The following is a 14,505-nucleotide window of genomic DNA, read 5'->3' as shown; positions in this document are numbered from 1 at the left end:
TCAGCAAACATGGACTGCCCACTAAGGTACATGGGCATTATTTGGTACGTTGTTATTATTTGGCATTTGGGGGAGATGAATGGTAAGAGGAGGACACAAGTCCCCAGTCCGTCTATTCTGGAACACTGTGATCTTACAAGCTAGGAGGCTGACATGACAGTATCAGGGCTCACCATGATGTTTTGAACAGAGACAACTGAGCATGGATAAGCCTTCTCAGACACCACTTTAATGATAACGGAGTCCACGTCTTCAGGAAACTTGTATAGAAAATACTGAGAATGAGAAAGAGAGATGTGATTAATCTTAGGAAATGTTTAAAGAAACTCAAACCATCATCCCACATGCATGGGATTTCTCTTCCATTAAGTGTGAATTTCTGATGCAGAGTTCAGTGACTGGCCACTGTTTCAGGCATCTGTTTATCTCATACATATTGAGCTGTTCTCCACAGGGTGCTGTACCAGACATGAGGAAGATTTGCAAAGTCGAGTGGCCATTTACACAAGGCTGCCTTTCCATTTTATGATATGGACATTTCTTATCAACCAGCTTATACTAGGGTTCATTCCATTAGGCACCTGCTGTCAGCCTCTCTCAAAGTCAGAGATACATAGGATGTCACCTCAGACAACAGTTCTTACTGTGTGGTAGCGCTGTGAAATCTGATACCACACCTTGAATAGCAGATGTTCCTGTTCCTCAAGAATTTTGACCTTGTCAGAGGGAAGAATTAGCTTTATTTCAGTCTTTCCTAAGCCTTTTGGAAAAGAATCCTTACCCTGACTGAGATATTCTTAAGAAGATACTTAGATCAAATGATTAAACTTGACACTGAGCTCTTGAAATATGTTCATGAGTTTGGGTAAATATAATCTTTCAAGTATCAGTAGTCTCTCTCTCTCTCTCTCTCTCTCTCTCTCTCTCTCTCTGCCTGCAAAGGCCCGAGAGGGTGCCTACTAAGACCAGAAGGCAAGCTATGTGCAGTCATGAGCTGCCCAAGGTGGGTGCTGACAACCACCTCCAGTCTTTTGCAGGAGCAATGTGTACTCTTGACCTCTGAGCTATCTCTCCTAATCCATAAGCAGCAAAAAAGAAGTGGCACTATTGACCTACCTCAGTTACAAATCCATTGGAAAAATACATTAATTTTTAAACATTTTAAACACATTTAAAAATGGGGGATGTTATCTGTAGAAAATTTAGCCCAATAATTTCAAGTGTGGCAACTGTATAAGAAACATCAAATTTGTGATTTAGGTTTTGCAGAAAGCTACCCAAACAATTCTGATATCTTACAGACCTAGTAAACATACCAGTTTTAAAAAGAGATAAGAAAGTCAAAATTTAGTTTTGTCTTCTAATATGGCCTTTACTAATGTTATTTTGAGAACTAATTCAATAAAAATAGAACGTCAGAATTTAAAAATGCCATTCACATTCCTGTTTAGAAATCTTTCCATGCTGTGTGTGACTGTATTTTGGAGCATGATTCAAATACACACAAAATAGGGTTATTCCAAGGAGAAGCCTGGAGGTCCTAGGGTGGTCTCAGGGTAGCCATACTTTAAAACTCAAGAGTATTATTGTGAGCAATGAATATATATTACTAGCTGTTTTTTGTTAACTGTCAATATTTTTGAACACTTATAAGTATGTCAAACTATTATCAGCCTTATTTATATCTAAATTACTACAAACTCCAAAGGAATGTTTTAGACCCTTGCCTTGAAATATGTTTTAATCAGAAAAAAAGATTCTGCTTTTATTTTATGTGTATGTTTTGTTTGCATCTATGCCTTTGTACCCACATGCACACAATTCCCCCAGGAGATCAAAAGAAAGCATTATATCTCCTGGAATTAGAATCAAATGCTGCTATGAACCACCATGTGGGTACTAGGAACTAACTCCAGGTCATCTACAAGACCAGCAAAGTGCCCTTAATTGCTGACCCACCTATCTAGGTTCCCTTAATATCACTTGAATTTAAATGGTCACCAACTATTAAGAACAACTTATGCCCTGTTGCCTTTCTTGCCATTGGGTGTCAGTATGTACATAGGATGACTTTTACAGAAAGGAACTTTACGTGTCAGTTTTTTTGAGAGCCAGTTTTTTGTGTGGCTTAGCTGGTAGAGCACTTGCTCAGCAAGAGCAAGGTCCAGGGTTCAATCCCCAGAAGTACATACAAAAGTGGGCGTTCATTTACACAGGTTTACTGCTTTGTATATCTATTCCCAACACAATGAATGACATCATATGGACCATTCAAAAATCCACCATTGCAAAGGGCAAAAAGGCCTTGTACACACAGATAAGCACCAGAGAAGCTAGAAAAGTCAAACACACGACTTACCTCCTCCATGGAACGAGGTACACAGATGCTCTTCCTGGAATGTCAGGAGTGATGCAGTTTTAAAACCTGGTGATCCCTTGCTGTCTGATGAGACAGTCTCTGCCCATATCTTCCAGAATTTTTGCTTTTATTTACCCCAGACACTTTCCCCTACATCTTGAGCATTCCTTAAGGCCATAAAGCCAATCTATTATGAATGATATCAAACCTAAGTGACTTCTTTGTTATCTTAGGGCCAGGTCAGTGCTGACACCCACAGCTTTTATGTTTACCTCAGTCCAAATCCCTAGACCTTAAATCTTAGGCACTATCTCTGAGTCAAAAGTACCCATTCTTGTGAGAGAACCCAGATGTGCTTTGTAAAGAATCTCAGTGTAAATATACCTTAAATTGTTGTGTACTTGGGACTAAGTTGTTACCTGAATACTTTTTTTCCCCCTAAAACTGTGCTGTGCTTGATTATGGCTAATGTAAAATGATGTGGGCCAGACTCTAGAAGCCCTGCTCCAGCACCTGTTCCAATCAAATTGGGCTGAGCCAAGTTTTGTTCTTACCCTGCCCTGATTGTCTTCCCCTGCCTGCTATAAAGCAGGAGAATCACCACAAGCTTTGGTGGAGGAATTTATACCCCAGGAATGGACAGAAGATACAAATCAAGTTTTTCCCTGTCCCAAACTAGTCATCAAATATTTACAAGCACATCAATGATTGTAACAGACTTACAAAAATCCACCATATTTAATCACTAGTTTTACTGTATTCAAAACAAAAGCTAGGTAGCCCTTTATGATCAAATTCATATTAAAGCCTTCAAAAACATAGGATAAGTACTGTGACTGTAGACCAGTCTTTTTTTTTTTTTTTGTTTCAAGATGGTGTCTTAGTATGCAGCCTAGGCAAGCTTGGAACTTGCTATATAGCTCAGTCTGGTCTCTAATTCACATTTCTCTTGTCTTGATGTTGATGTTTAAAGTGCTAGGATGATGGTTTGAACCACTATATAGGGCCAAGAATCCATTTTGAACTTGTTACAGCATAGATTCTTTCAGAAACTATGGGGGGGAAAAGGTAGTAAGAAATGTCATCAGAAAAACAACCTCAAAAAAAAAGTTTCATGTATTTGTTCTGCTTGAAGTTATTTTTTTTTTATTGAGGAACACATAAAAATAGCTAAGTATTTTTACTGACAGAGGACACAAATCCAATCTGCCAATATTGCGGCACGAATGGAAATCTGTCTTATTTTTACATTTTCAGAAGAGCTGTTGCATATGTTTGCTGTCCTTCCACGCTCTGTCTCCCCAGCCCATCTCAGTCACCAGGTCTATAATCACAGAGTTTGTGCTTATCTTCTCCTCATCCTTCCTACCACACCCAGTACCGACCATCCAACTTCCCTTGTGACATATCAGACAAGTGATTTTACTCAATGACATAGGCATGTAGGAACACTAGCATGCTTCCCGTTTTATCCCAATAACGGTGGTAAGATTAAATGCTGTGTTCAAGATCTCAGTAACAATTAAGAATACATAATGCAAGATCCAGGATAATAACACATGCTGAGTTCACTCTCCCTGTCCCATGGAGTGCGCAACACCAGAAGGTGGGTTCTTGTTAACTATGGGAACCTTTTACTTACCTGAGGTTGAGAGGGGCTGGCAGTGAAGTAGAAGGCAACATTCGTCCTGAGAAATATGGGGGGAAAAGGAGAGAGAAGAATGAATTGGCAAGCAAGAACTAGCTACTTAAAGGAGAACCACCTTAACCTAGACACCCAGGACCTTACCCTTCTTGAAAAACATTTGGTTCTGCAATCTGATAAACTTCAAGAATACTTTGTAGTTTCAACAATAAAGAATGATGAAATTGGGGAAGAAGATTATTTTTACATCTTTAAATATCCATTAGGTCATTATGGTTGCCTTTGCTTCGGAATCTCTTAAGATATTCCAATCAAGTAATATAATCAATCAAGATTGATCATGAGAAGTGGGTAGCAAGAGAGGAAATGCAGGCGAGAGTCCTTTGGAATAATGTAGGTGTCACTCCACAATAACTTTAATGGATCCACCGCAAAAGAGCAGAGCTTTAAAAACAGGGTGACCACTGTGGGACAATTGTCAGGAGTAGCACTAAGCTCTTCTTGCCCCAAACTTCTCCCCAGTCTCCTGCAACACCTGCTGAATTCTCCAAAATGTTATTCTCTTTGGCTTCAGGTTTGCCCTCTAAAGCCCATCTATAAAATAAAAGTACCACCCAAAGAACAAAGGTACTTGCTCTTTAAATGGAATTTACTGTGAATAGCTTTATCATAGACTAAGACCACAAGGATCTAGGCACACAGAGAGGAAGAGGGCTAGAATTTTGTAAGAGATATAAGGTTTTGTAGCATCAAGTGATCTCTGTTATGAACATCTGTGAAGTATTTCAAGAGGCTGGGAAATACAAAGACAAATTTGTTTTCCACAAGGGCTGTGCCCTTCTGCACATGTTCCTTGTGGCTCTGGTCTCATCTTAGCACTATGGAGTACTCGAGTCCACCGCACCTGAGTTCCCAAGACTGATAAAAGGGCCACTCTCCCAATGCCTCTCCCTCCTGGCATTGCTGAGTCTGAACCTGAACTTCTGGGCAATTCACCATCTTCATTCCCTATGATTCTCTGAAGACTTTCTTTCCACTGACAATATTCCTCTTATAAAAATGAAATGGTTTAAAAATTAATAATTTCTTTAGAAATGTCATGTCCAGACACTTAGGCAAGGTACATATAATAAGAGACATTACTTAAAAGTCATAAAATTTGAGCACCATTTACAAAGGTAATGGCTGGACTGCCATTGGTCTGGTCTCAGAAGTGAGCTTACAGAAATGGGTGCAATTTTTATATATTAATTTTATATAATAATTTTATATATTATATATATTATACATAATTTTATATATTGGCATAAATTGCTACCTATGCAGGTGATTGGTTCTACGGGAGCACTGTAGTAAACTTCTGACCTCAAGTCATCTAAAGGTAGCAGCATCACTATCAAATGAAGTGGTATGTCCCCTTTAGAGCTCATAGCTAGAGTAAAGGCCAGAGTGCTGTGTTGTGTATGGCCTGGGACAAGCCCTCTCAAATCTGGGAAGTGTCATCTGCTGTTAGCAGGGCAACATGGGACCTTTAATGCTCTCATTCCGAGATCAGGGGAATGACGAAGTGAACACTGACTTTCTAGGTTAGCAACAGAAAGCACGAGATTTCCTGAAGCAATATGAGTACTTTGACCAGGAGTTTGATTTTTATAAATGTCTCTCATGATTTGAATTCTAATTGTAATACTGGATCAACATAGACTTTCTGTTTTCTTGTTTGTTTGTTTGTTTTGGTTTGGTTCCTTGGGTTTTATTGTCTTTAAAACAGAAACATTTAAGCCTTCTGTTATTTTTTTTTTTCTTGAGCTAACAGTAGCTACAAAATCAACAGTATGTCCATGGAGGTGAAACAATATTTGCTAGTGTGGCCCTGACTGAGGTGAGCAAGGCGGATCTTATCCTAGGCCCACACTAGTTAACAGCACAAAGCTAAGGAAACTCACCGGCACCTTTAGTGTTAGTGCCAGAGGCAGCAAAGTTCTCATTGGTTTGTTTCAAAATGAAGCACAGGAAACAGACGCTTACACAAGAGAGTAAAACCCAATTTTGTTCAGCTGCTTTGGCTGTTAGAGTAAGGGAAGAAGGGAAAGGAGAGACTCTTGAGTCAGGAGGGGAGATGCCTGTAAGGCTGGGGAAAGAGTAGGCAGAAGGGTGAGCAGGGGGATGGAGTAAGAAGAAAGAAGTGTTTATAGGAGAGTAATAAAATAGAAGACAGAAGAAAAGGTGAGTGCATGGAGAGCCAGGGACAAACTGTCAGTAGTTCTGAGTCACAGGACCTTAAGTCTCCTATCAGTGAGCTCCTGGCAGGGCACAGAGAGCGTTCCAAATCCCACTTTGTTTGTTGAAGGAAACGATGTATGATTACTTGGCACCATGAACTTCACGCTGTCGTTCCCTGTTATCTGCTGATTGCCATCTGTTGTGAGCTCCCTTCCAAGCCCCCGCCCTTTCGGCCAGCCCTCCTGTTACCTCTTGCTCTCCAGGGTTCATCCTTCTGGGGTGGAGGTCTGTACTTGGATCCACTATTTCTTCCTGTCTCTGGGACTCAGTGTCTACAAATATCAACTCACTTATTTATCAGCTTTGCCCTTTCTGCTCCTTCATTTGTCTCGATCATTTCAAAAAAGTAACAGACCAATCCAACTAAATTCTTCCCTTACTCCTCCCGTGTGTGTGTGTGTGTGTGTGTGTGTGTGTGTGTGTGCATGTGCGCGCGTGTGCGCACCCATGTTCATGGGTACCCACGAATGTGGGAAGAAAGGCCAGAAGTCAGTTAATGTTGAGTGTGATTCTCTACTGCTTTCCATCTTATTTTTCTTAGTTAAATTTTTATCCTTTGAATATCTTGTAGATGTCTACAACATATGTTAAACATTTTTGCCCCTGACTCTCAATTCCCCCAGCATATTTCACTTCTGGTCTTAAGTCATCATAGTTGTCTTCTCCTCCTCCTCCTCCTCCTCCTCCTCCTCCTCCTCCTCCTCCTCTTCCTCCTCCTCCTCTTCTTCCTCCCCCTCCTTCTCCTCCCCCTCCTCTCCCTCCTCTTTTTCTTCTCCTCCTTCTCTTCCTCCTCCTCCTCTTCCTTCTCTCCTCCTCTTCCTCCTCTTTCTTCTCCTTCTTCAAAAAAGCATGTGGCTGAGGCACACTAAGGCATGGCCAACCTGTGGTGGTCACCCTTAAAGAGAAGTGACTTTTGCTGCTGTAGCAGCCAACTGTCAACAGATCCTCAGCTGGAGGTAGAGTCACAGATGCCCCTCCTGCCTCCATGTTGGAAATTTAAAAAGATTTATTTCAATTTAAATGTGTGTGTGTGCCATATTTGTGGGTGCCTGCAGAGGCCAGAAGAAGGTGTCAGAGTTCCTGGACTGAAGTTACAGGTAGTTGTAAGTCACCATGTTGGGGCTGAGAACCAATCTCTGACTCTCTGGAAGAGCAGTGAGTACTCTCTCTCTGAGCTATCTCTCCAGCCTTGCTGTGCAGAAATAATGAGAAGTACACTCCCTATGCAACAGGAGATTATCTCGGAGATAGCTGTTACAATTTATTACTGTTATTATAAAGAACTATCCAAATTTCTTTTGTATGTGTATGGTTTTGAAGCAGGCTTTGGTTTGTATGTGTATGGTTTTGAAGCAGGCTTTGGTTTGTATGTGTATGGTTTTGAAACAGGCTTTGGTGTATCCCAGACTGGCCTCAAATTTGCTTTGTAGCTGATCATAACCTTGAACTTCCGATCATCCTGCCTCCGCTTTAAGTGGTAGGATTCCAGGTATGGGATTCCACAGTTTGGGCAGTGCTGCGTGGCTAACTCATGGCTTCATGCATGCTAGACACGCACCCTTCTACAACCCTAGGAGGTACTGAAATTACAATCAAACATTGCAGGCTAAGACCTAAAAAGGAACATAAAGGTAGCGAAAGTAGGATTGAGACAAGGCAATATGAATTAATGATCATGACAGACAGGATAGGGAGAAGAGGGAGCATGCACTGAAATGTCTGGGGCACAGGGTCTAGTGCATTTGTTTGACACGGGGTCTCATGTAGCCCAGGCTGGTCTCAAACTTGCTGCCTAGCTGAGGATGACCATGAACTTCTGATCCTCCTGCCTTTATCTTCTAAGTGCTAGGACTACAGGTATATACTACTATGATAGAATAAAAGTTTGCTCATATACAAGCATCTAGATGATTACTACTACCACTACTACTGCTACCGCTACTACTACTAGATACGTTCACTAAGTCCCATAAGGTCATTCTCACTATGGTGGTTTGAATATGCTTGGCCCACAGGAAGTAGCAGTATGAGGGGGTGTGGCCTTGTGGAAGGAAGGGTTTCAATGTGCAAATGGACTTTGAGGTTTCCTAGTGCTCAAGCTCCACCCAGTGAGGAAGAGATCCCCTCCCCTCCTGGCTACCTGCAGAAGACAGTCTCCTTCTGGCTGCCTTTGGATCAAGGTGTAGAACTCTTGTCTCCTCCAGCACCAATTCTGCCTGCACGTCGCCATGCTTCCTAGCATGATGATAATGAACTGAACCTCTGAACTGTAAGCCAACGCCAATGAAATGTCCTTTATAAGGGTTGCCTTGGTCATGGTATCTCTTCATAACTGTGACACCCTAAGACTCATCACTGACACTGGTTGTCATTCTTTCCTCCTCAGACTCTTTCATCATTCTTAGTTAATTCCAGCTGGCTATCCCTCATCTTCATTGCCAGCGGGTCTCAGTCCTTAGAGGAACCATGTGCAGAGGACTCCCCAGCCCTGCACAGTCCCCATGCTCTTCAGGAAGCTGCTCCTCTGTCCCTCCTCTCACCCATAACTCTTCATCTCTGCTAGTTTGCTCTGTTCCCTTTCAGCGCTCTCTAGAATTCCAGTAGAGAATTTCTCTTTTGTTTTATTTGGGTCAATTTGTTAACGGCCAGCAGGTCATATTTCAGTCAGCTTTCTAGTCATAGAAGATCCCTGCTGTCCACTCTTTACTTTGGCCCTTCATGAGGAGTTTGTCAACACACCCTGGGGTTTAGAGAACACCACATCCCAAGCAACAGGAGGAAGAGGGATGCAGGCTGGATAAACTGTACCTCCATTTATAATCCTGCTGAAAGCCATAGTCATTAGTGCTGGACAAGATGGAAAGAGGTAATGGAGAAGTATGTACCAGTACCAAACCACATGTCCCTGCTGAAGATTGCTTCCTATTTGTTTTGCCCTGGTTATTTTGAGAGACTCCATTGCTATAAGGAATAGATTAGCAGCCTGGGACTCCACTTGGATTGGGGTTTGCACTCACCTCTCTCCTAATAATGCACCCAGCAGCCTGTTAGATTAAGATCCCCTTCCTGCATTGAGCTGCATGCACACTGTCCTCCAAACAAAAGAATAAGTTTCCCTTCCTCTTAATGATCACCTAGAATGGGCAGTTTCTATTTAATCTTACTCTAGATATCTCTGAGCATAAATAGAAGGGTGTCCAGTCATGTCTGAACTACTTTTGGATTCATGCACAGTAAGACAAACTGTGGCTTCTGAATGAAGATTTAGGGAGAATTGCCTTTTATTATCTTGGGTCTATGCATAGTTGAGCATAGCATGATTAAGATCTGATCCATCATGAGAAAGGACACGCAGAATGATCAAAGGCTTACATAATCTATGTCGGTCAGTCAAAACAGAACCATATGTGATATGCCCTTATCAACCATACTCTTCCTGTTCTTGAACCCCATGAAAGGGAACCCCAAATAATAACCAAGGCCTTTGAGTACTCTTGTGTGGTCTGTGACTCCTGACCACAAATTTCTGATCTGTACTATTGATTTTCTTTTGAATAGTATTTTTGTTCTAATCTGAAATCTGTGTGCCTTTATTTCAAGTACTTGAATAAGAGGCCAAATCTGGAAGCACCTAGCCCAGACTGCAGTCACTGGTAACGTCTAAAAGTCAGACAGCGGTCTTCTGCTCTAGCTGGGATGGAGTCTCTCCTCCTTGATATACAAAACCCAGACAAAACCCTTAGGAAGAGATCAGCCCACAGCTTTGCAGTTAGTGAGACTGCTTCCACACTGGACTGTTGGGCCACAGTGTTGAGAGCCCAGTGGATACAGGAAGTTCATTGTGTGAGGATACAGCTTGTTGGTAATGTTGTAAGTCATAGCATCTGACATTCCCCATAAAGAAAAAAGTGTAGCCGAAGATCAGAAAGTATCTCTTTGAAGCAAAGTTCTGGTAATTTCTACATTTCAAGTGCCTTCTAAGCCAACAAGAGAAGGGGATTGTTAACTGTGAATTCCCTTGACCAGGTTCTACATGAAGTCACCCCTGCTTGAAACTGATCGTACAGTCACCATTGTTCAATCTTCATTTCCTCTAACCAAATATGATGCCATTCTGTGCCCCCATTACCCTTTTCCTTCATATTCATTCAAGTTTTGTGAATTTTGCCTCCTACATTTTTCAAGACACCTCCTCGCTTTCTACCTTGATCATTCTTTGTATCAGCCTTCTAACCTCTCTGCATCCAATACTGTCTGTCTCCTTCAACCCTTCCCTCACACTACTAATAGTGCAACGTAGACAACTGTATTCTCAATGCCTCCTTATGTTCCCCCCACCCCTACCTTACATCCCTCCTACCATCCAGTGGCTGTTTCTACAATGCCCCATCCCCACCGTTCCCTGCCTACAACTACAAATCCTAATGACACAAAATGGCTCATTGTTACTGGGAGTTGTTGGGAAGATGGCGTACATGTGTGTGAAAAGAGCAGGAGGAACGTTTAAAGGCACAACTGTCTTACTTAAAAAATCTGAATTAGAGTAAACAGATGCTTTGTGCAATTGAGAAGCATATTTAGGAAGGTGTAAATTTGGGATGATAGACTCAAAGGAAAGAGGAAATAGTGTGTTAAGAAGAGATGAACTTAGAAGAGGAAGCCAGAAACAGAGTCCAGCTTTGATTTTTGCCCTTTTCTGTCTTTGTGAGTTTGGAGACGATCCTAGCATCTCTATGAACCTCAGAGCTGGGTGTGGTGATGCATCCCTCTTGTCAGGGTGTCTTAGGAGATACGAGGATAGATGGCTTGGGCCTAAAAGTCCTAGGCTAGACTGGCAGCATAGGTAGACCCCATCTTAAATAAGAACAACAAAAATCTCTGGACATGTGTGTTCTAGTCTGTCGTTCCTAACTGCATTGCAGAAACTGCAATGTCAGGCCTTATTCTCAATACCTGGAGTCTGGTGCTTACCACAGCCCTCATCTGGACTCCATGACTACCATCCTCTGGATTTCTGGTGCACCAACAAAGTTGGTGAATGGAGAAAGGAAGAAATACACACAGCATACCTACTACCTCTCCTCAGGCTTGTGTGTTTCTTAATGCTTTCAAGGTCTGTTTGATGCCACAAAGCCATATTGCATGAAGTGAAAACAGAAAACAACGTGGCAGAATACATTTGCATGTCACTCGTTAACAGGACTGAATGACTTCAGTTTCATAGCTTCCTTTCTGAGGATTCAAATTACCTCACTGAAAAATCAGCCCTGCAATTCACACTAGCTGCCGCCAGGTGACAGTAACAGATCAAAGGTACAACTGACAAAGGCAAGGCTTTCCTGAAGGTTCAAGTTGAATCTAAGAATGCTTTGCTCATCTGTAAAGATGGCCACTGAGCTGAGTGTCCACAGACAAAACAGAGCTGAAAGCCGAGAGCCATGTTCACCTGCTTACCGGAGCTGGAAGTGCTTGATTTTGGTGACCAGCAACTTGTAGTGGGCGCCGTGGGGAGCCATGGATGCTACATCTACAAAGATCAGCTGTTCCAAAGGGCCAGTCTCATTGGTTGCTTTCGAAGGACATAGGGTTCGGCTGACTTCCTGGTAGTTGTAGCTCCTTTGGTATCTGTAGCCATGGGTGTAGATGTCAGCAAGGAGAAGGAGACACAGTGAACAGAGCCAGGAAGAACGCTATCTCACTTTACTCCTCTCTAATTTGGCTCTAAGTTCTGTGCTTTCAATTTCAGGCTAGGCCCATTGATAGCAGTCCTGGAACCCCTGTTGTTGACATCCGTTGTATGACAGGGACATAGGGACTATTATCTCCTGACTAGTACAGTGAGCAGTAGCTATACTTCATTAAGTCAGACTCTCAAGTCATTCAAGGAAAAACGCCAAAATCTTAGGGAGGAACTCTCCTAATTAAGCAGCCAGTGGAGTCTTTTCTTTTTTTTCAGTTTCCCTGATTTCAAGTTAAAACAATCAGACTTAGAATTTAGTGCTCAAATTCCAGAAGCTTTAAAACCCATTCAGTAACACCTCCTCAGCTGTCTTATTTCTCTACACCTCTTGGGCTTTATATTGGTGCCACAGTGCTTTAATGAACTCTCCTTGGTACAACAGGTACTCTGCCAGGACAGAGAGTTCTGTTGTTCTTCATAGCGTCTTCCAGAACCTTTTGGCTCTGCTCTGTAAATGCCACTGAGTGAAGAACGCACACAGAAGAGGCATTGCTAAGTACAGGGTTGGTGCTGCTTATATGTTGACTGGCTATGGGATGACCCATTTTCAAAAGAGGGAATAGAATATTATGGTAGATTTTCAAACGGTGTAAATTTTCCTAGGTGCTGAAAATCTAGGCAGAATGCTCATCTGAAATTCAGAGAGAATAGAAATGTATACCACTGACCAGCCTTGGGGCATCCATTGTTTGAATTTGGCATGCACTACCCTGGCATTTGCATGCCTGAATTCTCTTCTGGCTAAGGGGGAAAAACAGACAACATAAAACAAAACAAAAAAACCCAGCTAAGTCTAAGGACATTGAAGAGTGTCAAATGTAGTGAAGTTGCCTGGCCAGAGAATACTTACAGTCCTTGGAAGAGCAGAGGAACCTGCCATGACAACACTTCTTTCTGCTGGCGAACCACAACCAGGACTGGATAGTCCAGGTTGTCAGAGGAACTGTTGACATGCACCCGCACGGCCGTCACCTATGAGGTGGGTGAAAGCAAGCTCACTGATGCCTGACATTTCTACCCATGACAGGTACCCCAAACACCCCAGTTGTCCTTTATTATCCAGAGTGCATCTCGACCTCGACCACATGTTGAAGTTGCCCCAGGAAATAACTGATGCTTTGGATACAATCTACTTAAAATTCTGATTCAGTTATTCTGGGATGAGGCCAAATTACTGAGCCTCCACGTAGCAAGCTGAGGAGTTTGAGCTGAGCAGTCAATATAAGGCTTCAAGAATAACTTCAGAAGAAAAGAGATGGTCTAGTGCTTTCTCTCCAACCTGCAGCACGTCCCATGGAGGCTGAGTCCTTCCTGCTCAGGGGTAAACAGGTCACTAACACACCCTTCCTCACCCAGTGGCTCACAGCGTGATCATGGATGAAGAAGACAAGCTAAGTCAGCTTCTGAAGCTACGGGGTTTTGGTACTTAAAAAATTTACAATGCCATATGAAATATAGAAAATAATGAAGGAAAATAAAGAAGAGTAAAGGAGAAACTAAAATTTAATCTTCCACATGACATTTTAATTTATGGGTCCATTGCCTTTATAATCTCTTCAAAGTTTCTTTCTTAGGGAGCTGGTAAAACAGCTCAGCAGTCAGCTCAGTGGCTTAACTGTTTGCTCTGCAACCAGAGTTCAGATCCCCAGAACCCAAGTAAAATGCTGAGTGGGCTAAGTCGCCTTTCTGCCTTGGGATGTGGAGACAGACGACCTCTGGAGCAAACTGATGAGGGGGATTAGCTGTATCAGCTTTGGCTTTGTCCCTGCCTCAGTGAATAAGCTGGACAAGTTATTAAAGACACCTCTCATCCACTACCTCCAGGCCTCCAGGTACACACATGTACATATGCACCTACACTTGCAAACATGCATGTCCTCTGAGTTCCACAGAGATGTCATAGCACACATGAACCTCACTCACACAATCACACACACACATACCACATTTCAAATGCAGGCTGAGAGGGAACAGACAGCCAGGGTGTTGTACCCCAGCACTCAGTTCTCTCTGTTCTCCCTGGCCAAGCCACTGCTTCACATTTTCAGTGTTAGCACAGCCGAAGAGTAATTTATTAATTTGATAAGAAACACTTGCTACCGGGGGAGCACTTCCTGTGCCTACACTATGTTTCCATGGAAATTGTGTTGCAGCTGATAATTGCTCAAACTCCATCTCTCGTGCAGACCTCTTTGTTAAACTGGGATTTCTGCAGGCCTCTCAAATTCAATGCGGCTTCATGGAGTCTTGCATTTCCTTCACTTCTGATTTTACTTTCTGTGATGAATGATTCCAGCATGCAGCTATTCATCTATGTCTGAAACCCGAGGGTCCTGTCTGGTCCCTTCTTCTGCCACTTCACACTGTTCTCACCCATGCCTCCCTCCCTCCTTGTTGATGCTCCACCCTCAATGCTTTCTTTGACTAAGCCCCACCCTCAGTGCCCTCTTTGACTAAGCCCCACCCTCAGTGCCCTCT

General features: G+C 42.6%; 1 protein-coding gene across 5 annotated transcripts in view; it reads right to left on the bottom strand.

Annotated features, from left to right (window-relative positions):
* Sidt1 (SID1 transmembrane family member 1) overlaps nt 1-14,505 on the bottom strand; it is an 86,049-nt gene that overhangs the window by 41,405 nt on the left and 30,139 nt on the right. For 4 of the 5 annotated variants that reach the window (XM_028752410.1, XM_028752412.1, XM_028752411.1 and 1 more), the window contains exons 2-5: nt 12,878-12,999; nt 11,742-11,912; nt 4,002-4,047; nt 174-275 (exon numbers count right to left, since the gene is read on the bottom strand). In XM_028752410.1, coding sequence (XP_028608243.1) covers nt 174-275; nt 4,002-4,047; nt 11,742-11,912; nt 12,878-12,999 — 441 coding nt within the window. The remainder of the gene's footprint in view (nt 1-173; nt 276-4,001; nt 4,048-11,741; nt 11,913-12,877; nt 13,000-14,505) is intronic. The other variant, XM_028752414.1, reaches the window with a different exon arrangement.

This window comes from Grammomys surdaster, unplaced genomic scaffold, assembly GCF_004785775.1.
Source record: "Grammomys surdaster isolate TR1022 unplaced genomic scaffold, NIH_TR_1.0 125901, whole genome shotgun sequence".
Taxonomy (NCBI): domain Eukaryota; kingdom Metazoa; phylum Chordata; class Mammalia; order Rodentia; family Muridae; genus Grammomys; species Grammomys surdaster.
Note: the sequence above shows the minus strand (reverse complement) of the source record. Positions and strands in the feature narration are given on the sequence as shown.